The sequence below is a fragment of the Monodon monoceros genome, unplaced genomic scaffold (genome assembly GCF_005190385.1).
Source record: "Monodon monoceros isolate NGI ecotype Baffin Bay Population unplaced genomic scaffold, NGI_Narwhal_1 Super_Scaffold_19, whole genome shotgun sequence".
NCBI classification, from domain to species: Eukaryota; Metazoa; Chordata; class Mammalia; order Artiodactyla; family Monodontidae; genus Monodon; species Monodon monoceros.
The window spans coordinates 7,390,293-7,417,507 of NW_021703775.1; the positions used below are offsets into that span (position 1 = coordinate 7,390,293).

The 27,215-nt window shown below is 45.7% G+C and overlaps 1 protein-coding gene across 1 annotated transcript in view; it reads left to right on the forward strand.

Annotated features, from left to right (window-relative positions):
- The window catches only part of KIAA1211L (KIAA1211 like), a 121,133-nt gene that overhangs the window by 49,129 nt on the left and 44,789 nt on the right, over positions 1-27,215 (forward strand). The window contains exon 2 of the mRNA XM_029231380.1: positions 26,593-26,672. Within this exon, the coding sequence (XP_029087213.1) occupies positions 26,603-26,672 (70 nt within the window). The 5' untranslated portion in view covers positions 26,593-26,602. The remainder of the gene's footprint in view (positions 1-26,592; positions 26,673-27,215) is intronic.

The following is a 27,215-nucleotide window of genomic DNA, read 5'->3' on the forward strand; positions in this document are numbered from 1 at the left end:
GCCCTAAAGATCTAAAAATGGAACCAAACAAATTGTGTCCAGGTGGCTCCAGAGGGTTCAAATGGTTTGACATCACTCACACAGCCCCTGTTTGCTCAGGGAATTAGTTGGGACTTTTTCTTTTACAAATAAGGCTTGCAAAGGTTTGTTTGGTTTAAAAAAAAAAAAAAACAGAGATGGACTTTGTAGCTTAGGTAACTGGAAAATCTCTGGTAGCTGGCTTCAGGAACAGCTGGATCCAGGACTCTCAACAGAGTCCCCAGGTGCATTGCTTTTCCCCTTCACCTCTTGGTGTTTCTTTCCTCTCTAAACTCACATCCTCCCAGACCCAACAGAAAAGAAATATTCTGTTTCAACAATTCCATAAAAGCCCTGAGCCTCACTCCCCTTGGCCTGAAATGAGTCACATGCCTGTCCCTGAAACAGCCACTCTTGCCAGGGAATGGAACTGCATGGACCAGCTTGGGCCCAGGCCATGTCTGTAGCTCCTATCTTGGGCCACATCATGTATTAAGAGTCAAGCCTTGGTACGTTCTTACCGAGTTCCTGGGTGCCTGGGCCTGGATGACTCAGTGACTCAAAGGAAAACCTTTTGTTACAGAAACTGTAGCATTGAAAGCAGAACAGTGTTCTTTAGAGCCATCACCCCTGCTGTACAGACCCTCCCCAGGGGCTGCACAGCATCCCACCCCTTCCCCAGAACTCCAGCCCTTCTTTTTTTTTTTCTTAATTTGGCTGTGCTGGGTCTTCTTCATTGTGGCACGTGGGCTCTTCATTGCGGGCTTCTCTCTAGTTGCGGCACGTGGGCTCTCTAGTTGTGGTGCGCCGGCTCTAGAGCGCATGGGCTCAGTAGTTGTGGTGTGTGGGCTTCTCTCTAGTTGCGGTGCATGGGTTTAGTTGCCCTGTGGCATGTGGGATTTTAGTTCCCCAACCAGGGATTGAACCTGCGTCCCCTGCATTGGAAGGCGGATTCTTAACCACTGGACCACCAGGGAAGTCCCTGTACAGCCCTTCTGAGTGCAGCCGAACCGTGATCAGTGGGTGGATCTTCCTAGGCTGCCCTAAGCCTGTATTGTAAGAGGCATCTCTCAGAAGGGGACTGGATCCACGTGACGAGCCCTCTCTCCCCAACCAATGATGCTGTGTGCCCGGCTTCTGCCACTAGATCACAGACCAGGACACGCTGGTGGCCACGAGCACTTCCACTGCCTGCACGGTGCAGGCAGCAAGCTTGCAGCAGCTCCTTGTCCTTGTGGGTGAGCACTGTGCTTGGGCCCCCAGGGAGTGTTCCTGCAGGTGCCCCAGCTGAAGGCTCACCTGCTGACGTGAGGGCCATGCTCAGAGGTGGAGAACTGCTGTCCTCCACTGTGGCTGCATTGGAAGTCACCCGGGATCCCCTGCCGGCGGTTGGGCTGGGGCATGACCCGAGGATCCTGAGGTTTTTAAATCTCCCCAGGGGATTCTGATGTGCAACCAGGGTTGAGAACAACTGCTCTAAAGCCATGGTTCTCAAACCTTCGCATGCAAAGGGATCACCCGGGGACCCTGATTCGGGGCAGATTCTGAGACATAGGTCTGGATGGAGCCTGAGAGTGTCTGTGCCTCTCACCAGCTCCCAAGTGATGCTGAGGCTGCTGGTCCCCAGGCTGCACTCTGAGTGGCGGGGGAACTGGCGTTCCATCCTTGAGGCCTTGGAACATCCCCTGGCAGGTGGACACATCAGCCCAGGTCTGTATTTGCCATCAGACGCCATCCCACTGGGCTGCTTCTGGAGAAGGAGTCACAGGCTGCTCAGACGCAGTGCCCGCAGCAGCACTGACCGCCGTCCCGAGGGTGGGCTTCTGGGCAGGTGAGGCACAGGTGTCCCAGGGTGGTCATCCTGTCAGCGCCTCAACCCTTGAAGCAGAACACGCGGCAAGGTTTCTTCTCCGAGGGGGAGAGTCAATAGGCCAGTTTCCTCTGATACGTGTTGCTCGGCGGTCGTCATATCAGACTGGGCCACAGGGTCACCTGACGCACCTGCTCTCGAGCTCGGAGCCCTTCGCGACTGAGTGTCTATCAGGCACTTAGGGCTGCCCTTCTGGGTCACATCTGGCTGCAGCACCCTTGCCCTAGGGGAGAAATTTGACCGGATGGAGATGGAAGAGGGCCCCCTGGCTGGGCGACCACCTGACCTCGCTGCCACCACCCCAGGAACAAGGCACCCGGCGGACAGGCGCGCTCAGCAACGGGAGTCCCGCGTCCCCGGGCTCCGCCCTCCACCCCACGCCTGTGCTGGTGCCTCGTGGTGCTGCTGCCGGCTGCCACCTGGTGACGCTCCTTCTCCAATGAACGTCTCAGAGTGGCCTGGCTTGGATGAAACGCTCGTAATGTTCAGTTCAGCCAGCGTTGAAAGAGTAAATGTATATGAAGTATTTACAGCAGTTCTTGGCACTTGTGAGCTGCTGCCGGCATCATGCCGCGGCTTTACTAGAAGGTAAAGTGTGAGAAATCCTCAGTCGTTCACGGGATCCCGCGTCTACCACAGCCTGCCTTCCTCTGGCCACGTTCCTGTGCACCAGTCAACTTAGGACTTCACGGGCGCTCCCTTACTGACTCTAGTCCCATGCCCAGCGCTGTGTCCACTGATGGCCCTGGCCAGTCCAGGAGTACATGGTTTATATGTTGCACTGTGTTAATCACTATGCACTTATGAAGCACCTGCTGCAGACTCGGCTCCTTGGAATATACAGAAATAATCAAATTTATGGCATTGTTCTCAAAGACTTTGCAGTCTGATTGAGGAGGCCAGTTATGACCCATTAAGCGCTAACTGGTGTGGGGCATCTATCTACGACGCCCCCCTCCCCATGGCAATATTGAAGAAAATGGGAACTTGGTTGCTTTTCTAAGGTCTTTAAAATACCAAGAGGCTGGGGCTTCCCTGGTGGCGCAGTGGTTGGGACTCTGCCTGCCGATGCAGGGGACGCGGGTTCGTGCCCCGGTCCGGGAAGATCCCACGTGCCGCGGAGCGGCTGGGCCCGTGAGCCATGGCCGCTGAGCCTGCGCGTCCGGAGCCTGTGCTCCGCAACGGGAGAGGCCACAACAGTGAGAGGCCCGCGAACCGAAAAAAAAAAAAAAATCAAGAGGCTGGAATAATTTGGAATATTAGATGTCCTTGCGTGATGAGCCAAATGTGTGTTCATACTGCTCCATGTCCCCGGTCTCCAAATGTGATGTCTCCGAATTACAAAATAGGAAGATATTTATGTCAAACCCAACCAGCCCACACATCTGAATCACACAGGAGCACTCTGTCAGAGCATCTTACCAAATGGCTCAAAAGAAATCAACTATTTGAGAATGTTTTTTTCCTTAGGGGAAATGTAATAAAGCAAAAGACGTTATTACAAGTGATTTCTGCCCTTGGATTTTATAAGCGCAGGTGATACGTCTCACTCATTCATAAAATATTTCCCAGCATCTACTGTGTGTAGGTTATCAGGGCTACAGAGATGAAAAGAGCTTGTCTCTGCCCTTAATGAAGCTCAGACTCCAGGAGGGGAAATGTGTACACAATAATGTGGGTGGGCAGGGGCTCAGAGGAAGGATGCAGGGTGCCCAGCAAGTGCAGAGATTTCTCAGGGTCAGGGTGGGGCAAAGACGCTGATGTGTGTGAGCGCGGCTCCCTCGGGAAGCAGGCGTGCAGTGTCAGGTATGGCTGCGTGGCGGAGGCGGGGATGGCAGGAGGTGAGGTGGTGGCCAGGACAGACTGGAGGGACTTTCTGTGATATTGCCATTGCCACTTCGTTTTTTCGGATCACAAACGAGCAGTGTACTGAGAGCTAGATTTTGAAAATATATTTCCAATATATGTTGTTCTCAGCTCAAACATGACTTGTCCTCTGCTGGCTAACTAAAGCATCTTCACACAAAAAGAAGTTTGGGCCAATTTTACAGACCTTTGGTTTTCTGAAGTACTCTAATAGACTGTCAGATATCAGAGTCCAAATCACTCGTATCATGATTGAGACAGAGGCCCAGAGAGGCAAGTGATTTGTCCCAAGTCACTCAGCTGGTTAGCAGCTACTTAGTGGTAGGCAAGGCGAGAACCCAATTCTATAGATTCGTTGCAGTTTCTGCCAACAGTGCTGGCAGGCTTCTAGCCAAGTGCTACTCCAGGCAACTGGCAGTAGCTGTCTGGAGTACTGTGGGCAATTCTGAGAATGATGCTGTGGTTGATTACTGATGTCTGCCCAGGGCAGGTAATGGGAGAGTGGCGATACACGTGCCCATTGTTGCCGTTCTGCCTTACCTTTCCTTACCGTGATAAAAATGAAGCAGTAGGGAAAGCTGGTCACCCATGTTGTCAGTGCTGTGAACACAGAGCTGCCTTTCCCACAGACTGGTCCTTCCTCAGCTCACAGTCTCAGGGCAAAAGCTGTGTTTAGCAAGGAATGTCAACGGCTTGCAACAGAATGGAGAAAATGTGAAAAGCAATTTCACAGATCTGTGCTCTGCAGTGCATTTGTATTGTTTGTCTAAACTATTTTTAAGTTAAAGTGAAAACAAAGTTAACACCTCTTTAGTTACTGAACTAGCCAGGCGATTTTAGACCTATAAAGTCATTAAAATGACATTAGCTGTGTTTTTGCTCAATTAAGAAAATAATGGCAAACAAGTCCATACATAGAATTTGTTTTCAGTAATTTTATAGTTTCCTCAAATCTCGCTAGGTCAGGGAGATCCCTGGAGCACCATGGCTTTTGCTCCCAAGTACAGGAAGCCAGTTTTGGGTGCTTGTGGCCTAACCGGGGTCCAGCTGGCTGATGGGTAATCTGGGAGTTGACCAAGAGGCAAGTGAGTGGGCGGGCAGGCCACATTTATGTGGTGACACACAGTGTCCTGCAGGCCCATGAGGCAGATCCTTGGCTGAAGTGCCAGCCCACCTTGGGTGAATGTGCAGTTTCATTAGCTGCCTGGTTTCTGTTTTTACTGAGTCCAAGCTCATACTGCTTGCTGCGTGGCAGGCCACTAAATCAAGAGAGAAGTTGTTGCGGCAAAGAATAACGACTTTATTCGGAAAGCCAGCAGACCAAGAAGTTGGTGGACCAGTGTCCCAAAGAACCATCTTCCCTGAGTTAGAATTCAGGCTTCTTTTATACTAAAAGGGGAGGGAGTGCAGCTGGTTGTTGCAGACTTCTTGGTGTCAGCATCCTTTGTTCTTGCATCTTTTCACGGAGGTCAGGTCAGGACGTTCCTGTAAACCTTCAACAAGACAAATGGTATTCTCTGTTCTGCAACTTATTGTCTCTATATGAATGGAAAAGTGCTATACCTTTAAAGGTCAGAGCCTCGAGAATGGGCTGTCCTGTATATTTCAGGCTGTAGGCAACATTCTTGTAGCAAAAGCAATAGAATACAGAGGTTAAAACAAAAGAAACAGATCCAGTATGGAGGCAGTTTTGTTCTTGGCTCTTCCACTGTTTGATTTTTTATGAATGCAGACACTGGCTCTGTGTGGCACCTCTTTATTTCTGTCCTCAGTTGCAGCATGTCATTGCCCAGTGATCCCTGCTGCCCCGTGTTGAATCATGTGTGTCTGTGTGTTAGTCCTCAGGCCGCGTGGTTCCCCAGCACAGTTCTGCCTGATGCCCACTGGCTCACTCTCCCAGCTTTACTACCCTCTCTTCTGCTCCCTCCCTGCCAGCTGGGACCTTCCCCTCTTCCCTCCATCACAGACAGCAGGGACCTGCCTTCTCACACCTGGTGACTTCCTTGCATCCCTTGAGTTGGGAGGGTGGCTGGCCCCATGTGGCCGGAGGTGGAGAGACTTCTGCCCAGCAGTATGTGCAGAATTCCTGCTGACTCCCAGCTAGGGGGCTGCCCTTCTATGTTTTTGTCTTTTATGTGTTTCCATAGAGTTGCGTTTAACTGGGAAGAACTGTGAAAAACTGTCAATGTGGCAGTTTGACCTATGGCTGTTCTTTCCATTTTGGGGGGCGGGGAGGGGGGGTTGGTTAAATATCAATATAACTCATGATGGCCGTTGTGCTCTTTGTAATGTCTCTTTGGGCTACTAAGCAAGTAAAGGCCACGTAGGTGACAGGTGCCACTTGCAAAGGTTAACTCTGAACAACACACAGCAGAGAGAAGACTTAAAGTTGTCTCACTCACTCCTGACCCTTGTAAGTAGCCACTCTAAGTAACTGAAGTGCTCCCTTGGGCTCTGGGGGCCTGATGGTTTGGTTTGATTGCCTTTGCAGCTGGAAAGAATTCATCGCTAGTGAGCCCATCTCTTCTAGGGCTGTTTAAGCAGATCAGAATGTTACAGGGGAAAAAGCACATCGTGATGTTTTTGAAATCCCAGGAGTGAGCAGGAAGGGCCGCTGGCAGAGGCATGGATGGGCCAAGTGGCATGAGATGTGGGGTCTCCCCGCCTTGATTCCCAACGGAGACCCTGTTCTGCATCCCTGCTCCACCCAGGCCCTTTCAGCTCAGGGGACCGTTCTGGCCCGGGGCCAGTGCACAGAGGGCTGGTCCTGTGTGTGTAGGGTGGGGTGTTGGGATGGGGGTGTGAGAGGGTCGTCAGAGGTAGTGGAGCCATGAGGGGATGCTGCATCCTGGCACCGAAGCCCCCTGTAGGTGGCCGGCGCTGACCCTGGGCAAGTTGCTCGCCTTCCTTGCAGGTCGGTGCTTGTTAAGCTTTACAGCGATCATTCCTCCTCCAGCTTGTAGTCAAAGAAATGGTGTGCAGACGAACGGGGAAGCAAATGTGAAAGTACCTTGGAAAAATTACAGAAACTGCTTGTCAAAGACTCAAGCTCTCATTTCCAGCAGTGGAGAGGGCGGGTCCTGACACTGCTGAGATCCTGCCGTGTGGCCAGAGCAGGGCAGAAACTTACACTTGGAATCTGCGCCGGGGCTGGCACCCAGCCACTCCTCAGGTTTACCACGTTAGGAAACTGAGCCTTAGAGAGGAACAGGAACTTAAATCCTAAGTTCCTCAGTCCTAAGTCCCAGCCTGTTTACCACATACTGCTTGGTATTTAAAAGAAACTATTGGAGCATCTCCTAATTATCAGCAAAATACATGTTCAATCAGAAAATTTGCAAAACATAGAAAAGCGCAGAGAAGAAGTTTAAAATACACTTAATTCGTGATGTAGAAATAACTGTAGATCACATCCTTTTGTGGCCCTTCCTGAATTCCTTTTATGCATTAAGAGACTTGTAAAAAAGAGTAACAATGGGTTTTATGGCACACGCTATTTATAGCAGGGTGCTCATCAAAGGAGGGTCTATGGGCGACATCACTGGTGTCATCCAGGAGCTTGTTAGAAATACCAGAATCTCAGGTCCCACCCCAGACTTACTGAGGCAGAATCTGTGTTTAGCAAGCTCTTCAGATTCTGGGATGCATATTCCCTTTAGAAGTACTGTTGTAGCCTACTCTTTCCCCTTGCAAGGTATCATGGGCATTCTCCCTTGTCCATCAATATTTTCATGTAACAGCGTTTTTAGTGACCTTGTGACATGTCCCAACACCATAGCCAGTCTCCTGTTTCTGTCTCCTACTGATGAGCCTTTAGAGTGTTTCCAGGGGGCTGTTCTAAGGGGATACTTGATGATCTCCTGAGGACAACTTCCCAGAGTGCAGTTACCAGATCAGCAAGGGTTGATGGCTTTTGATGCTTTTGCTGCCAGATTCCAGCCCAGAGAATTTCTAACTTGACTGGTCACTTGAAATCTTGACCAGGGCTTCTTAGTAGGCAGCTGCCCTCGTGGGGAAGAGCTCACAGCTGGTGAGGTACAGGCCTTGATTTGAGCATCAGATTTTCCACTTACGCCGGCTCAGTGATCTTGGACCATTTGCTTAACTTCTCTGATCCTCTGTTTTCTCACCTGCAAAAAGGAGATGTGCCATTTAATTCAGAGCTGGTTGTGAGCATTGAATGAGAGAGAATGTAGACCATCTTGGACCTGGTACCTGCTTCATTCTCTTCCCTCTGAATAAAACGGAGACCAAAGGCCTGAGGAGGTCCTATCGCAAAGCCTTTTGATTTTCTTTCAGAAAAGATTTTCTGTTGCAGTTGATAAGTTGCATTGTAATAGGAATGCACCAGGGGTGTTATTGGCCCTTTAGTTTGGTTCTCCCATGTCCTGAGGGATGTATGGCTTCGGCACGGCAAAGAAGGGCAAAGAAAGCATCAAAGAGAGGAAATTCCTGAAATTTTTTCTTAACCTTGAGCAGAGATTTAAGATGTGCGAACGGTGTGCCATGGGGAGCACGCTGGGACGTGGTAGAGGGACGGTGAAAAGGCATGTGCGGGTGGTGGCAGGGCCCTCCCTGGTCTTCAGGGTCCCTCTCGGTCCCTGGGGCCTTCAGTGTGACCCCAAGATGCGACGCCGCATCCCCTTGTGGTGTTGTGTCAGTCTGAAGGGTGTTGTCTTGTGCTGGGCACTGCCCTGGACTGGCAGGGAGTGCTGACCAGGCCCAGAGCAGAGCCGGCCGTAGCGAGTGGCAGGGTGGCTCCAAGTTCAACGCCGCTGGCTGCTGAGCCGGCCTCTGGTGGGGTGAGTTGCAGCTGTGGGTCTGTTGGATTTGGCCTCTGGGGAGAGAGGAGTGCTGGCTGGGATCACTCTTTAGAGACATCCACCCCGAGGCTGAGGCCCGTCCCTGAACCTACAGTGGTCCACTCTGCCCCTGGATCGCCTCACGGGAGATGGGAACCCCCTGCCGGCCCGTTGTCTTTCTCCCCAGAGAAGGCTGTTCTGTTAGCAGCATTCAGGTAGCAAACATTTAGACTCTAAAGCATACAAGGGCAAGTAGATGTAGGCTGCCGTCAAAAAGCACTCAGGGGTCATTTTCCAAGTTCGCTAAACTCACTGCTTTCTTTGTTCACCATCACATACACTGGTTATGCTTTATTATTTAAATTATAAACCATTTGACCAGAACTTTATATATATGGATGCATTTTGGAAAACAGAAGAGGAAGCTAGGACTTTTTCTAAGATGGTTTCTAAGAACCATCTCCAGGAGTCACCCTGGCTGCCTGCTGCTCCTTGGTTTTAGTAATACAGACTCATGCTTGTCATCCAGAGCCTTCTGTCAACCCTCCAGACGTTGCCCGGAAACTGCTGACTGTGCAGGTTAGCAGCCTTTAGACCTTGGACAAACTCAGGTGGAGTTGCGATGCTGGACGGCAGGAGTCTATTATTTTGAAGTGGCAGCTGCCAGTCATCAGGGAGGCGGCTTTTTGTGGGCTGCCCCTGGTGATTTCTGTCCGGCGGGGGGCGTGGTCTGCGCACCTGCCAGGTGTGGTCTCCAGCAGGGAGTGCTGGAACTCTGTCCTTGCCACAGCGAGCTGCTGAGCAGGTGCCTGACTGAAAGGAGGAGCCTTTGGAAGGTCCCAGGAAGGCAGTTCACAAAACACATCCAGGACCCGCGGCAACATGCTGGCCCTTGAAGAAGGAATAAGGAGAAAGCCAGCGCAAGGGAACACACGTGCAGGGGTGGATGTGCCCCCGGGGCCCTGAGCCCTTGCTCGGATGCATGGGGCAATCAGTGCCCTTTGCCCGCCTCTGCTGGGAGCGCAGGAAGACGGAGCCCGGGCTGTCACTTTCCACCCTCATTAGCTGGGCAGCGACTCGGCTCAGAGGGAGGCGGGTGGCGGCTCCGGCCCCACCCTAGGCGTCCACGTGTTTGGAGGGAAGGAGGAAGTGCGTGTGTGTCTGAGCGTCCACTGCCCTGGCTGCACACCTGCCGGGGGACCCACGGGGCCGCAGGAGTTGGCCGAAGCCCTCGGGGCCCGGGGGTGCTGCTCCGGAGACGGGGACGAAGCTCTTGATCAGCACCCAGGGGTGTCCCGAGGGCCCCAAGCCCCTTTGGGGAAGACAGGGAAGGCCCTCTGTTCTCCCAGAGGATGAAAGTGCCGGAGGCCCCCTCCACGTTCACGAAGATGGCTGCCTTTTACCAGTGCCTCAAGCCTGAGCCCAGGTGGGCCTCTGAGAGCCAAGAGGTGGTGGTGGTGGGGGGGGGGGGGGGGGGGGGGGGCGGGGCGGGGGGAGGCCCGGCCACGACCCCCAGCCCCTGGGGTCCAAGAATTGACTTTCAGCATCTGTTGTCGTGTATGACCTTTTTCCTTACAGACATCATTATGTATATTATATAGTTCCTTGAATTGCGTGAATTCCGGGACAAAATAATGATTTTCTTTATTTTCTTTGTGACACATGCATATATTGAAAGAGAGGGACACAGGGAGCAGAGGGCTAAGGTGAGAGGGTGGGGAGTGAAAGGAAGGGAGAAGGAGAGGGGCAGAGGGCTGGGAGACAGAGCATTTTCCTCTGAACAGCCCATGCCTGTAAGTTGGATCCACATGGCACAGTCTGTGTACTTCGGGTGGAGAGTAGACAGCGGAGGACAAAGTGAAAGACCATTAGAATGATTCCTGTAGCTCACTGGGACGAAGTGAGAGAGTGGCATGGACATATACACACTACCAAATATAAAATTGATAGCTAGTGGGAAGCAGCTGCATAGCACAGGGAGATCAGCTCAGTGCTTTGTGATCACCTAGAGGGGTGGGATAGGGAGGGTGGGAGGGAGACGCAAGGGGGAGGGGATATGGGGATATATGTATATGTATAGCTGATTCACTTTGTTATAAAGCAGAAACTAACACACCATTATAAAGCAGTTATACTCGAATAAAGATGTTAAAAAAAAAGAAAGTAAAGGGAATCAGGATATGTCACCCCAAAATATGCCACTTTGACAGAATAATTGTTTTAAGTTGAAGGAATCTGAGAAATGGCAGGTATAGGAAGGGCTCGCTTCCCTTTCTACCCTGTAGCAGGTCATAAGACTCTCATGTGAGAGGTGTCCTCCTTATACTTGGAGGAAAGGAGCATCCTTATCTCCAAAGATGGGGGGATACTGAGAGGAACCTGAAAGCACAGGCTTGCTGTTTCACCCAGTTTACTATCCTTAGCTCATATCCTTTATGTCTCCTATCATTTTTTCCCACAACTTTCTACTCTTCATCAAACCTAGAATAAAAACACTCAGGCTTAATCGTTTTTTTGGATCTTCACTTCCTTATAAAGGCTCCTGTGCCATGTAAAACATAAATAAATTTGTATGGTTTTCACTGTTAAAAAAAAAAAGAATTATTCCTGTAGCTAAAGATCAGCACCAAAGGGCTTGTTCTTTTAATTTATGTTTTAATCGAAATATAGCTGCTGTACAATATTATAGAAGTTACAGCTGTACAGTATAGTGATTCACAATTTTTCAAGGATATACTCCATTTATAGTTATTGTAAAATATTGGCTGTATTCCCCGTGTTGTACAGTATATCCTTGTAGCTTGTTTTATACCTAATAGTTTGTACCTCTTACTCCCCTCCCCCTATAGTTCCCCTCCCCCTGTATTTCCCCTCCCCCTTCCCTCTCCCCACTGGTAACCACTCATTTGTTCTCTATTATCTGTGAGTATGCTTCTTTTATATTCACTAGTTTGTTGTATTTTTTAGACTGTACATCTAAGTGATCATACAGCGTTTGTCTTTCTCTCTCTGATGTATTTCACTTCACATAATGCCAAAGGGCTTGTTCTTAACTGACAGATTTGCTGAGGGCAGTGACCTGCCCGAGTTCCTTTGGAGCAGAGGCCAGTGGACCTTCAGAGCCACCCCCAACCCTGCTGCAGGTGACCTCATGCTTTGAAAATGTTTGGCCCTCGGTGCATTTTGCTTCGGTCATGATAGTACAGAGGGAAGTAGACCTATGACGTGGTTGAAATGCATTTGCAAGTATAAGTAAACAAATTGCATGTCTCATATACCAAATGGAAAATTCCAGTATGGCAGCCTCTGTTGATCCAAGTGATGGTCACATCTGCCCATCACCTGGGCTGGGTGGACCGTCTTGGGAAACGGATGTTGCACCTTTGGCAGCAGACATCTGGTGGTGTGGGGATGCTGGGGGACCTGGACAGACTGTCCACCCTCCAAGCCTCACTTCCTTCTTTTGCTACCTAGGGACAGGAACCCAACAACCAGAGGAGTCCTCGGGAGCATGGGCCTTTGTACTGTGTAAAGCCCTGTGCATGGAAGTTACCATCATTGTTATTGTTTCATAAAGATCATTTTACTTGTAATTATTCAGCCTCAGTGTATGATGCTGCCTATTTTGTTTTTTGTTATTTTTTCACACGCACACACGATATTCTATTTTTACAAGAGATAAATAGACTGACACCAAGCATTGTAAATGTATGACCACAACAAAAGCAACAATGACTGCAATTACCAAACACGAAGCACACTCACACTAGGTCATGATATTGACATTCAGCCCAGGAATCCTCCACTGTAACAGCTCCTTTACTTTGCAGTGAAAATTGATTTGTATATTTTTTGCCTCTGAGTCCTTGTGGGATTTCTTTTTTTTATTCAAACAGAAAGTCACAAAAATTATAATCATCCTCATCAGTGCACTCAGTCCCATGTAATTAATTTTTTTTTCATCTTGATCTTTCGTTAGCACTTTTATGAGTTCATCAGTTTTCCATTAGAGTTCTGAAAATGCTTATTCATTCAGTTCAGCAGTAGAGTCAGTTACCAGAAACCTGTACTTGTCAGTCTTTTCCATGAATTCCTTGAAGAGGAAACCCTTTTATAGGAACATATTTGCAAAAGTGATGCTGCCTATTTTGAATGGACCAGAATAGAGTGGTGGTGTGATGTCTCCTCATTAATAGACTTTGGAGCATGACTTCCTAATTAAAAAAAAAACAAAACACACAAAGCAAAACCTTAATTCTGCATCTGCTGTGCTGTAGAAATGCCAATCACATATGGAACATCCTAGATAAATTTAGCTTTAAGAACTTTCTTCATGTCATTATTTTTGGTATAAATGCTTAAAAAGGGGGAATTTATTACATAAATAAACTCATGAAGTTAAAAACAGACCAGCCTTCATAAAGCTTCCCTGAGCCCTGGGCTCTGGGTCCATTCGTCCCGTGTGGGCATCGGTCAGCACAACTTACAGCTGTAACTCTGAGACTGAACGTTTCCAAGTTAGATGGCATCTTGGCAAGACACTCCAGCGTTAGAATGTATTTTCCCAGGAATTATGCGAATGCAGTTTCTGAGGTTGCAAAGTTTGAAGCTCTTATGCTTACCTGTTTTTGAAATGATGGTTTTGTAAATGTCGCTAATAGATTTGTTTTATTCTAACAACCTGAAAATGTCTAAACTAACGTTTTTAAAATCTCATATGAAAACATTCATTTCTAGGTGAGTGAAAACAGGTAACTCCTGTGAAAGCTGTCATGCATCACAGTCTGAGACATGAGCTTTGTTGAGGAGCATTCATGTAGACGTAGGCTGCATGCGTGAACACAGGTTCCTCTTTGTGTGTATACATGTATACATGGTATATATGTATATGCTGCATTGGCCAGCTATATGCATTCCCAGCTGAGTAACTTATCAATGTGTCTATTCACAAGGACTCTAACTGCCACAAAATCAACTGTTACATAAGTTTCAAAAAGTGGTGTAGTTTATCTTACATAAGATATTATTTATATGCTTATAAACTGTGCTGTTTGTCTTGCGGATGACTAAGTTTGTTTGAATGAAGCTCTGCTGTTTCTCTGCAAAGAAACAGCCCAGCCAGTTGTGGTCCACCGCCTTGTTCTCTTTGGGTGCCCCAACTGTCCCTGCCCAGCTGTGGCCGAAGGGAAGCCAGAGGACGGGAGCAAGGCATCTGGAGCAGAGACTTCCTCTGCATCCATATTCCTTGACTCCCAAAGGCTCTGCATGGTTATAGAGCACCTGATGTCTAAAGGGGGACAATGGACAAGAAGAACTCAGGCAAAAGAAATGTGACATCGTTTAGCTAAGTCATGGATTTAGAAGGATGTCTCTCCTCAAGACATTGGAGCACTATGTGGTCTTGGGAACAGTGATTGGGTAGTTGATGCTGTGTCATTTTTATCAGGAGGTGAATCCTTTCTAACAAGTGTTATAAATGCTTCTGGTTCATTCACTCACTCATTCATTCATTCAACAATCTTTATTAAGGACCTCCTGTGTGGCAGTACCATGCTGGTACATGGTCCCTATTCTCAAGGAGTTAGTCTTCAAGTTTTACATCCTTAGCCAGATAGGGGATGACTGACTTCTCTAGACCAAGCCTAATTTTAGTACTTTAATAAGATAATCAATTATAGGTTGATAGGAAACTGACCGCCCAGTAAGTTCCTTTGTTTCCCTCCTGCTATCCTCCGAGCGCTGTGACTCAGTGTCTGAGTTCTTGGCTTTCAGCCCTTCACTCATCCGATTTCTTTGCTACTTTTTAAAAATTGAAGTATAGTTGATTTACAATGTTGTGTTAGTTTCTGGTGTACAACAAAGTGATTCAGTTATATATATATACATATATATGTATATATATTCTTTTTCATTTTTCCATTATGATTTATTATAGGATATTGAATATAGTTCCCTGTGCTATACAGTAGGACCTCTTTGTTTATCTACTTTATTTATAGTAGTTTGTATCTGCTAACCCCAAACTCTTAATTTATCCCTCCCCCACCCCCTTTCCCCTTTGGTAACCATAAGTTTGTTTCCTATGTCTGTGAGACTCTATTTCATAAATAAGTTCATTTGCACATATAAGTGATATATGGTATTTGTCTTTCTCTTTCTGACTGACTTCACTTAGTATGATCATCTCTGGGTCCATCCATGTTGCTGCAAATGGCATTATTTCATTTTTTTATGACTGAGTGATATTCCATTGTATACATATACACCACATCTTCTTTATCCATTCCTCTGTTGATGGACACTTAGGTTGCTTCCATGTCGTGGCTATTATAAATAGTGCTTCAATGAACACTGGGGTACATGTATCTTTTCAAAGGATAGTTTTCTCCAGATTTACACGCAGGAGTGGGATTGCTGGATCACATGGTAACTCTAATTTTAGGTTTTTAAGGAACCTCCATACTGTTTTCCACAGTGGCTGCACCAATTTACATTCCCACCAACAGTGCAAGAGGGTTCCCTTTTCTCCACATCCTCTCCAGCATTTGTTATTTGTAGACTTTTTAATGATGTCCATTCTGACCGGTGTGAGATGGTACCTCATTGTACTTTTGATTTGCATTTCTCTAGTAATTAGCGATGCTGAGCATCTTTTCATGTACTTATTGGCCACCTGTGTGCCTTCTTTGGAGAAATGTCTATTTAGGTCTTCTGCCCATTTTTAGATTAGGTTGGTTTGTTGTTGTTGCTGTTATTGAGTTGTATGAGCTGTTTGTATATTTTAGAACTTACGCCCTTGTTGGTTGCATCATTTGCAAATACTTTATCCCAGTCCGTAGGTTGTCTTTTCGTTTTGTTTATGGTTTCCTTTGCTGTGCAAAAGCTTATAAGTTTGATTAGGTTCCGTTTGTTTATCTTTGCTCTTATTTCTATTGCCTTGGAGACTGACCTAAGAAAACATTGGTACGGTTTATGTCAGAGAATATTTTGCCTATGTTCTCTTCTAGGAGTTTTATGGTGTCATGTCTTGTATTTAAGTCTTTAAGCCATTTTGAGTTTATTTTTTTTTTGTATGGTGTGAGGGTGTGTTCTAACTGCATTGATTTACATGCAGCTGTTCAGCTTTCCCAACACCACTTGCTGAAGAGAGAGACTGTCTTTCCCCCATTGTATATTCTTGCCTCCTTTGTTATAGTTTAATTGACCGTAGGTGCGTGGCTTTATTTCTGGGTGACTTCTTTGCTTTCTTTTCTCCCCTATGTCAGAGTGGATCTACCCTTCCCGACAGGTGGACGGAGCAGGTTTTGCACAGAAACATCGAGGTGTCTACTCTGAAGGGCAGGAGGTCCCCTGGCACCCTCGAGGAGACATGACCGTGGAGAGGTCCACTGCCAATGCCCCTGCCACCTTGGGGTGGGAGCAGAGGTCAAGCCTTCTGCTCTTGAGGATAAAAGTATCTATCATGAGGCAGTAAAGCTGGCACAATTTTCAAGCAGAGATTTCTCACAGGAACTTTGCAAGCCTTACACATTCCGTTGCCTCAGTAATGTGAAACTTATTTTTCTAAAAAAAGGTACAGGCAGATCCTGGTGTGACTCACTAGAGAACAATAGTCAAGTCCCAGTTTATTTTCGTCTTTTTCCCCAAGAAAAGGAAAAGTTGGTTAAAGGTATAGGGAAGGTAAGCAGGCTTAAATCCAGAAAGGGGAACCACATCACAGAATCGTGCAAACAGAGGTGTGATGAAAACTGGTGAGTGCGGTGAACAAAAGGTTCAGGGCTTCTCACTGTGCATTGTGGGAGGTGCAGTCTCCTCCGATCAGACCCCTGATGTGGGGGGGATGTGGAAGTGAGGCTGGTACCTGAGGGCTGAGTGGGAGTTGATAGAAAGAAGTGGAGTGTAAAAGCAGGGAAGAGCATTCAAGCCGAGGGAGCAACGTCTGTAAAGGTCCTGGGCTGGAAGGAAGAGAAGCCTGTGGGTCAGGGAGAGCAGGGCAGGCACATTCCTGCCAGTTGTGTACAGGGCGTCTGGTTGAGATCCAGACAACCTGCTAGTCTCGTCCACGTTTAGATTTACTCACATATACTGCCCTCCATTCCTACCTACACCTTCAGGCTTCCATCTGAGATCATATCCTTCTTCCCTTAATATGTGCTTTACTGTGGGATTGCTGGCGACACATTGTATCATGTCGTCTTTTCCAAAAATGTCTTTATTTCACCTTTTTTTCTGGTCACGCTTTTTCCCAGCAGCTTTATTGGCATATAATTTACCTACCGGAAAGTTCACCTGTTAGGAGTGTGCAGTCAATAGGTTTTAGTATATTTACAGAGTTGTGCAACTATGAACATAATCTAATTTTAGAACATACTCATCTCCCCCAAAGAAACCTTGTGCCCATTAGCTGTCACTTCCCTTTCTACCCCCCTCCCCCAGCACTCTACTCCCCAATCCTAGGCGAACAGGAATCTATTTGTCTTTCTCGATGGATTTGCCTATTCTGAGTATTTTATATAAATGGAATCATTCAGTACGTGGCCTTTTGTGTCTGGCTTCTTTCACTTAGCATAATGTGTTCAAGGTTAATCCATACTGTAGCATGTATCAGTGCATCATTCCTTTTTACGACTGAATAATATTCCATTATATGTATGTACCACATTTTAAATGTATTCATCAATTGTTGGGCTATTTCTACCTTCTGATTATTATAAATAATGCTGAACATTGGTGTATACGTTTCTGTGTGCGTTTTTCCCCATTTTTTTATTGTTGTAAAATACACATGACATAAAATTTAACATCTTAACCATTTTAAAGTGTATAAGTTCAGTGGTATTAAGTACATCCATCCTGTACAGCCATCACCACCATCCATCTCCAGAACTCTTTTCATCTTGCAGAACAGAAACTCTGTACTCATTAAACTACCCCTCCTTCCACCTTCCCCCAGCCCCTGGCAACCGCCATTCTGCTTTCTGTCTCTATGATTTTGACTCCTTTAAATAAGTAGTGGAATCATTCAGCATTTGTCTTTTTGCAACTGGTTTATTTTGCTTAGCATAACGTCCTCAAGGTTCATCCACATGGTAGCAGAGTACAGAATTTCCTTCCTTTCTACAACTTATAGAGACTTGCTTCTGTCATTTTGCTATTTGTTTTCTCTATGCCTTATAGATTTTTTATCCTTCATTTCCTGCATTACTGTCCTCTCTTGTGTTTAGCTGATTTTTTTGTAGTGAAACTTTTAAGTTCCTTTCTCATTTCCTTCTGTGTGTGTTCTACAGCTATTTTCTTTGTGGTTACCATAGGGATTACATTTAACATCCTAAAGTTATAACACTCTAATTTGGATTTATACCAGCTTAGCTTCCATGACACACAGAACCTCTGCTCCTCTACATCTGTTTCTCTTGCTTTCAGTTGTTGATGCCACTAAATAACATCTTTAAACATTGTGTGTGCAGAAACATAAATTAATAATTTGAAAAAATACAGTAACCTCTTAAATTAGGTAGCAAATAAAATGTGAAGTTACAAACCAAAGTTACAGTAATACTAGCTCTTAGACAACTAATTGCTTTTTTTTTTTTTAGCATGGATGGGTACTCCAGTGGCTTTATTAAAACTCTTTTCCGGGGATGGCAGGACCTTATAGCTGGAGACGAATTGCTTTTTAAAAATGTATTAGTCTCTTAAATTGTGTAGAAAACAAAAAGTGGAGTCACAAACCATTGTTACAGTAATACAGTTGACCCTTGAACAATGTTGGTGTTAGGGACACCAACCCTCCACGCAGTCCGGAATCCAAGTCTAACTTTACACTCGGCCCTTTGTATCTGTGGCTCTGCATCCAGGGATTCAACCAGCCGTGGATTCTGTAGTACTATAGTGCATATTTATTGAAAAAATTCACATTTAAGTGGACCTGGGCAATTCAGACCCATGTTGTTCAAGGGTAACTGTACTAGCTTTTATAATTGCCCATGTATTTACCATGTATATAGTTACCATTTTATAATTGCCAAGTATTTACCTTTACTGAGCGTTTCTAAGTTAGTTTTTTTTTAAATTGAAGTATAGTTGATTATGTTACAGGTGTACAATATAATGGTTCACAATTTTTAAAGTTTACACTCCATTGATTATAAAATATTGGCTATATTCCCTGTGTTGTACAATATATCCTTGTAGCTTATTTTATACCTAATAGCTTGTACCTCTTAATCCCTTACCCCCATATTGCCCCTCCCCTCTTCTGCACTGGTAACCACTCATTTGTTCTCTGTATCTATGAGTCTGCTTCTTTTTTGTTATATTCACTAGTTTGTTGTATTTTTAGATTCCACATATAAGTGGTATCATACAATATTTGTCTTTCTCTGTCTGACTTATTTCACTTAGCGTAATACCCTCCAGGTCCATCCATGTTGCGGCAAATGGCAAAGTTTCATTCTTTTTTATGGCTGAGAAGTATTCCATTCTGTATACATACCACATATTCTTTATCCATTTTAAAAATATGGTTTAAAGTTACTGTCTAGTTCCCTTTCATTCCAACCTGCAGGACTCCCTTGAACATTTCTCACAGGGCAGGTGTAGCAGTAACAAACTCCCTCAGCTTTTATTTATCTGGAAATGTCTTAATTTCTCCCTTACTTTTGAAAGACGGCTTTGCCATGTACAGGGTTCTCGGTTGACTTATTTTTTTTCCTTTTAGCGCTTTGAATAGATTGGCCTCCTGCCTTCTACCCTCCAGAGTTTCTGATGAGAAACCTGCTGATAATCTTTTTTTTTTTTTTTTTTTTTTCCGGTTTGCAGGCCTCTCGCTGTTGTGGCCTCTCCCGTTGTGGAGCACAGGCTCCAGCCATGCAGGCTCAGCGGCCATGGCTCACGGGCCCAGCCACTCCGCGGCATGTGGGATCTTCCCGGACCGGGGCACGAACCCATGTCACCTGCATTGGCAGGTGGACTCTCAACCACTGCGCCACCAGGGAAGCCCCCTGCTGATAATCTTATTGAGGATTCCTTGTGTGTGATGATTTGCTTCTCTCTTGCTGCTTGCAAGATTCTTTATCTTTGGCTTTCAACAGTTTGATTATAACGTATCTCAATTCATTGAGCTCCTTAGATGTTTACATTCGTGTCTTTCATCAAATTTGGAAAGTTTGGGGCCATTAATTTTTCAAATGTTCTCTCTGCCCCTCTTTCTCCCCCCTTCTGGGACTCCTACAATGTGTATTTTGATCCAATTGATGTTGTCTTACAGGTCCCTTATGCTCTGTTCACTTTATCCATGTCCTATCTTCAAGTTTTCTGATTTTTTCTTCTACCGGCTGAAATCTGCCTTTGAAACCCTCTAGTGAATCTTTCATTTCAGTTATTATTATTATTTTTAGCTCCAGATTTTTTTTGCTTCCTTTTAAGGTTTTCTTTTTATTGATATTTCCATTTTGTTCATACATTATTTTCTTCATTTTCTCTGCGTCTTTAGTTCTCTGAGCATCTTTAAGAGAGTTGTTTTAAAGTCTTTGTCTAGTAGATTTGCCACCAGATCTTTTTCAGATTCAAAACTGGACATTTGAATCTAATAATGTGGTAACCCTGGAAATCGGATTCTCCCCCTTCCTCTGGGTTTGCTGGGCTTTATTTTTGTGCCAAGGATCAGCCTAAACTGTAATCTTAAGGTCTTCTCAGATCTTTTCTAAGCCTGTGCCTTTCCCTGGGCATATACAGTAACTTTCTCATTTGCCCCATATATACAGTTTGCTTTTGAATGCCCCAGTACTTAATGTCTGGCTCCCAAAAGGGGAAGAGAGAAAACTGAAGTGGGGAGGAGAAATGGAGCACCAGCCCAGGCCTTTAAAGCTCCTGGAAGTTAGTGCAGCTAGAAGGGGAGGGGCTTGCAACAGTAGGGGGAGGTGCAGCAATAGTGGCAGCCCATCTCTTTGTCTGCAACTCTGTCGTCATAAGCATTAATCACAGCACAGATCCCCAGTACTTGGAGAGCAGGGTCCTTTTTTGCCCACCATGGTTCCTTCAAGCTGTGTGCAAGCTGCTCCAGGAACAGATTCATGGCTGCCTGGCAGCGGGGTAGGGAGTGGGGGTGAGTAGATGCTATTGAGCTAAGAGCTGAAATTGACTGAAATTAACTGCAATTTGCATACCAACCTTCCAGGGGAAGTTGCAAGCCTTAAATGGACTCCAAAATAGTTACCTTAAGCAGATTCTGCCAGTGTGGTTGTTTTCTAAGTGGGAGACGGATTCCTGGCGCCGCCTACTCCACTGTTTCCCTAGAATCTTCCATGGACATATGTGTTTATTTCTCTAGGGTAAATACCTAGGAATGGAACTGTCAGACTGTATGGTATCTTTATGTTTTGTGGGGGTTTTTTTAGGAACTGTTTTCCAAAGTGGCTATAACATTTTGCATTTCCATCAGCAATGAATTAGGGTTCCAATTGCTCCATGTCCTTGCAAACACTTGTGACTGTCTATCTCTCTGATTAGAGCCATTCTAGTGAGTGTGAAGTAGTATCTCACTTTGGTTTGGATTTGCAGTTCCCTGATGACTAATTATGTTGAACATCTTCTCATACGCTTATTGGACATTTGTTTACCTTTCTTGTACAAGTAAGTATCTGTTTAAATCCTTCCTCTGTTTTAAAATGGATGTCTTTTATTATTGAGTTATAAGAATTATTTATATATTCTGGGTACAAATCCCTATATGATACATGATTTGCAAATATTTTTCCCAGTCTGTGAGCTGCCTTTACACTTTCTTGATAGATAGGTTTGAAACAAAAAGTTTATATATTTGATAAAGTCCAGCTTATCTGTCTTCCCTTTTGGTGTTGCATCTGAGTAATCATTGCCTAACCCAAGATCACAAATCTATTCTAATGTTTTCTTCAAAGAGTTTTCTAGGTTTAGCGCTTACATTTAAGTCTATGATCCACTGTGAGGTAATTTTTATGTGTAGTGTGAGGTAGGAGTACAAATTATGTTTTGCATGTGAATGTCCAGTTGTTCCAGCATTTGTTGAAAAGACTGATTCTTCCCACATTGAATTGTCTTGGCACCCATGTTGAAAATCTTTTGGCCATGAATATATTTTATTTCTGGACCCTGAATTCTGTTAATCTGTATGTCTATCTCTGTGCCAGTACCATGCATTCTTTTTTTTTTTTTGCGGTACGTGGGCCTCTCACTGTTGTGGCCTCTCCCATTGCGGAGCACAGTCTCTGGACGGGCAGGCTCAGCGGCCATGGCTCACGGGCCCAGCCGCTCCGTGGCATGTGGGATCTTCCCGGACTGGGGCACAAACCCGCGTCCCCTGCATCGGCAGGCGGACTCTCAACCACTGCACCACCAGGGAAGCCCTGGAATTGTTTTCTTAACTTCAGTTTTGGATTGTTTACTGCTGGTAAGAGAGTAATGGATGTGACAGGCATAGAAGCTCACAGCCTTGGAAGTGAGGGGAGTGGTCGGCAGACACCTAACAAACAAGTTGCTGTTGACAGCTGTGGTGAGCATTGTGAAGACAGGTACAGGGGCTGAGACAGAATACCACAGAGATGCAAACAGGGCCTGGAGGGTGGTGTGGAGGGAGTGGGTCTGTAGGGGTGGACACTAAGGTTTTTGTATACAATTATGGGCTCAGAGGTATGTAATCAGGATACAGATCTTTTGCTTTGCACTGTGTAAATAAGTGTAATGGATGGGTACCTTTAAAATACCATATTAAAATCTGTTCTCATTCTTCACGTGAATAAACTTTTGTAGAATTTTTCAGTATAAGCTGCAACTAATGGTGGAATTCTGCTGGAAGCTGGGGAGAAGCCTCTGGTGAGTTAGGGTTCAGAGAGAGGCAGTGGGGCAGCCCTCACAAGGATCCTTCTTTGGATCCAGAACTCCCCTGGATCCTGTTAGGCACCCAGATGCACACTGATGAGTGCTGTGCAGAGGGGTCTGGAGGCTCAGCACCCTTTTGAGTTAACTAGAACCCCTGAAGAGGCCCCCTCAGGTCCAGGTTTAAAGAACCAGTTTTCCTATACTTGGACTTGAGCTGTCAGAGCAACGGGGTGGGATGGTGGAGGGCAGAAGCTGGTTGAGGGGACATTGGGGCCACTTGATTTGAACTTTGAGTTACAGCGAGAAGCAGAAGGGGTGCTGGGAGATACTGGTTATTTGCCACATTGCCTTCCTAATTATGGTTCTCCTTCTGGCTTTTCCTTCAGTTTTGCTCGGGTTGGGGAACATGTATTCAGCGGGGCAAGTTATTGGGCTCAACAGGGAAGATGTTCCCTTGTAACAGCTGCGGCGTGTTTGCACCTGGAGCATTCGAGTGAAGGGGACGGTCCTCCATCCGCGCACCCCGCAGTCCCAGGTGGAGGGCATTCCTCCGTGGCCTGGAATATATTTTTATCAGTTCCTTGGCAGCAGTTTCATCCATGGTCCGTCGGGCTGTGGAGCCTTGCGAAGATCAGGGGTCATCTAGGAGCCCAGGTGTCTTCATCTTTGATACTGGTGGCTCCAAAGCGAGCCGTTTGCCCAAGGAGACTGTGCCTACATGAGACAGCATGGCCAATCCCTAGGGCGTGCTGGTGATGTGTGTTCTTGTCTGCAGTCATGCAGAGGCGTGAGCCCATGGTGAGAAACGAGATGCAGAAACCGACAGCTCTTCTCAGCGGGTGCTTGTATGTGCTGTGTTCTCAGTCCCATTTAGTTAAAGTGTTACTGCCCCCATTTTGTAAACGAGGAAACAGAGGCTCCGCTCTGGTACGCGGTGGGATGCGGCTTCAGCTCCCGCGCTGCCTCACTTCCAAGTCTTTCCCGTTTCCTCCGCATCATACTGCACTCCTATGAGTAAGAAGCTGTTTGGAACCTCAAACGTGAGCAGGTTTTCAAACCTCCCACGTGGGGTGAGGCTGACTTGTCGTCCCTTGGTCTAGGGGGTGACTTTTGCCTCTGAGCGTGAGTTCATCAGCAGCCTCCGCCTCTGGTGCTGCTTTCTGCACCTGGGCCCCCGCCGAGAACGTACCTTCCAGCAAGGTGAGGACCGGGCCATCGTCTCGTGTCTCCCGCTCACCCTCCCACCTGCTCCTGAGCCCTCCGCCCTGTGCACAGGGCTTTATCACAGCCACATTGTTCAATCCAGAGAGAAGCGTTTCTGAGCTCCTGGGTCTACTCCACACTCAGCAGGTTGGGCGCCCTCCTGTACACCCACCTCCGAGGCTTGTGCACACGCTCACATACACTTGCGTGTTCTCAGCACTTCCTGGCAAGGAACATTTTGTAAAATGTGCAGAAGTGGACATTTTGAAGGTAACCTCATGGTTTCTTAGGAGTGTTAGCTGATAAATCATGGCAGCCTCAACCCACCCCCACCCCCTGCTGACTAAGATGCCCTGTCAGACCCAATGGATGGTCTCCTGGGGCTCCTTCAGCCTCTGAGCCTGGCCTGATGCTGGACAGGCGCTGCTTGGCAGGCAGAGCCATTTCCGCGGGAGATTGGTGTCCTTTGGATTTCCCAGCTTCCCTTAAGCCCCTCTGGGGACAGCTCAGGATGCTCCACTGCACTGGGTCAGCACGTGCAAGAGGCAGGGACCAAGTTGGTCTCATCCATCGCTGTATCCCCAGGCCTCATAAGTGCCCGCCCACCCTGCATATACAGTCAATATGGGTATATAGGTTGGTGTCTCTGCCTCACTACTTTGGGCCAGTTAATAAACTTACCTGATACATAATACGTGTTCTCATTTCCAAAATGGGAATACTTAAGAGTTCTTGGAGATTAAATGAGGCAATCAGATGTTATGCTGCATGCTTGATAAGTAATTGCAGCTGTTAACTCCAAATTCAAGCTATAGAAACCTCAAGCACTTGTACTTTCTAGCTCAGTGGCAACCATAGAAGATGGTATCCAGGGTAGTAGTTGGTGACTCTTAACCAAATCTGAACACTTTTACTGTCCTTGCTCCTTGCATTGCTCCTTCTCTACTGCCTCTTCCTTCAAATCCTCTGGTAGCCGCCCCATCCCCTATAGTAACATCAGGCAGCAGGATACTATGGACTCAGGGATTTTGATAAAGATTGCATTAAATCTGTAGATTGCTTTGGGTAGTATGGACATCATAAAAATAATAAGTCTTTCCGTCTATGAACGTGGGACGTCTTTCCATTTATTGGCATTATTTTCAATCTTTCATCAACATTTTCTAGTTTTCAGGGTATAAGTCTTTTGTCTCTTTGGTTAAATTTATTCCTTAGTGCTTTATTCTTTTTGATGCTATTGTAAATGGAATTATTTTCTTAATTTCCTTTTGGGATTGTTCATTGTTAGTTTATAGAAACAACTGATGTGTGTGTGTTCATTTTGTGTTCTGCAACTTTGCTGAATTCATTTGTTCTAACAGTTCTGTGTGTGTGCAGTGTGGCAGGGATCTTTAGGATTTTCTACATGTGAGATCGTGTCACATGTGAACAGAGATAATTTTACTTCCTCCTTTTCAACTTAGATGCCCTTTATTTATTTTCCTTGCCTATGTGCTCTGGCTAGGACTTCAGTGCTATGTTGAATAGATGTGGTGAGAGTGTCTTGTTCCTGATCTTAGAGGAAAAACTTCCGGTTTTTCAGTGTTGATTGAGTATGATGTTAGCTGTGGACTTTTTATATATGGCCTTTATTATGCTGAGGTAGTCTTTCTCTATTTCTAGTTTTTTGAGCGCTTTTTTTTTTTTAATCACAAAAGGGTGTTGAATTTTGTCAGATGGTTTTTCTGCATCAGTTGAGATGATTTGTATGTGTGGCGTTTTTCTCCTTCATTCTGTTGATCCAACATTTTTGTAAAGCCAAAGTATATCAAAATCAAGAAGCAAGGCTAATGAAGGTTTGTTCCCCTTTTAAGGAATTGGCTGGTCAGGGATGGGGCAGTTTGACATTAATATTAAAGGAGACCTAAATATTAGACCCAGCTCTAGCAAAGACCTGCATCTTCTTTCCTCCGTTAAATATTTAAAAAATTTTTCCCATCATTCCCCATTATATACTGTGTGCAAGTGGTAAATGTTAATTGGTTAATTAAATATTTTAGCTCCCTTTTAAAGTACGAGAATTCATAGTAATTGCCAATAAGGAATAGCTTTCCAAGTAAATGAGGAGTTAGTCTGTATGGGATAGAATGTGCTGTTTAAAAGTCAGTTGTGGAAAGCAGGGACACAGCTCAATACTCTGTAGCAGGAATATTGACCAGTAATCATTTATTTGATTTCCATGAAGAGTCAGAAATTTTTAATCTGGGGAGAAGGCAAGTCCCTATGGATGAAATGATACTGGTATGTGGAATGATTCGCTTTGAAATAACCTAGTTAGCGGGGAGTGGAGAAGGGGTAAAAATGAACAAGAGTCCCCATGTTTTAAATTCATTATACATTCTCTGTACTTTTATATCTGTTTGAAATTTTTCATAATAAGAAGTTCAAAAAAGAAACAATATAAATAAGTGATGGTACAGCATAATATCAAAACATTATGTAGCCATTACAATAACGTCAAGAATTTTACTGATGTGGGATAAGAAAATCAGGAACTCAGTCTTACTAATAATATAGTGCATGTGTGCTTGTGCACATAAATATTTGCATAAAAGATATTGGAAGGAAATACATTAAAACGTTCCATAGTTAGTCATTCTTGGTTGGTGGGATAATGGGTGATTTTCATTCTATCTTCCAATCTTTCTACAGTGAACAAGAGAAAAACCTAATTTCTGAAATTTTTTTTTTCAAAGAAAGGAATGAAATCTGCATTGTGTAAGTCGGTGAAGCATTTTCCAGTTTTCCATTAAATGGCTCTGGTCAGTGATTAGATAAATGCTGATGTGGTTACTAATCTTGGACATGTTTTTGGCCTCTACTGACCTGGAATCTGTCTTTGCCAGGGACATGGGCAAAAGGCAGTCACCACCATTTCAGTCACTGATGACTTCTGTTAGACTTGCTCCTCTAACTTGACTTTCTATCTGATTTTAGTGAGCTGGACATGATTTCCACGAGGGTGATGGACATTAAGCTTCGGGAGGCCGCGGAAGGCCTTGGGGAGGACAGCACAGGTAAGGCCCTTACTTCCCCTGTGCTGGGCGGAGCCCTTGTTGCGTTGTAGGGCTGAGAGAGGGGCTGCTAGAGCCAGGGCTTTAGGTTCTCTACGTGGAGTGTGGGTTCAGTTCACAGTGTGTTCAGACACATGTGGCTGGAGAGCACGTCCAGACTGTTGGCGGCCACCCGGGGGCAGTGCTCCTTGGCTTCCCTGTCAGACACGGCAGCCGGGGTGGGGGTGGATTACTCATTTTCCTCCTTCCTGGAGGTGAACATGTCCCAGAGTTTGGTTGACTCGAAAGCAAAGGAAGTGAGATGCAATGGAATCATTTATCATCCAGGAACATCCAAAAGTTTCAGCGGAACGTCGGGCAGAGTACTGGATGGTCTAATCATCCAGAAGAAATAATGATATCAAGAGAGAGCCTTTGAGTCCTCTTTTATGGCTTTTATCCTCCTTCAGGAGACCTTTATTGCACTTTCTACTGAGCTAAATTCCAAGCGTATCAATCATCATCTCATAACGCATTCCAAGAGTTACCCAGTTATGCGATTGGTTT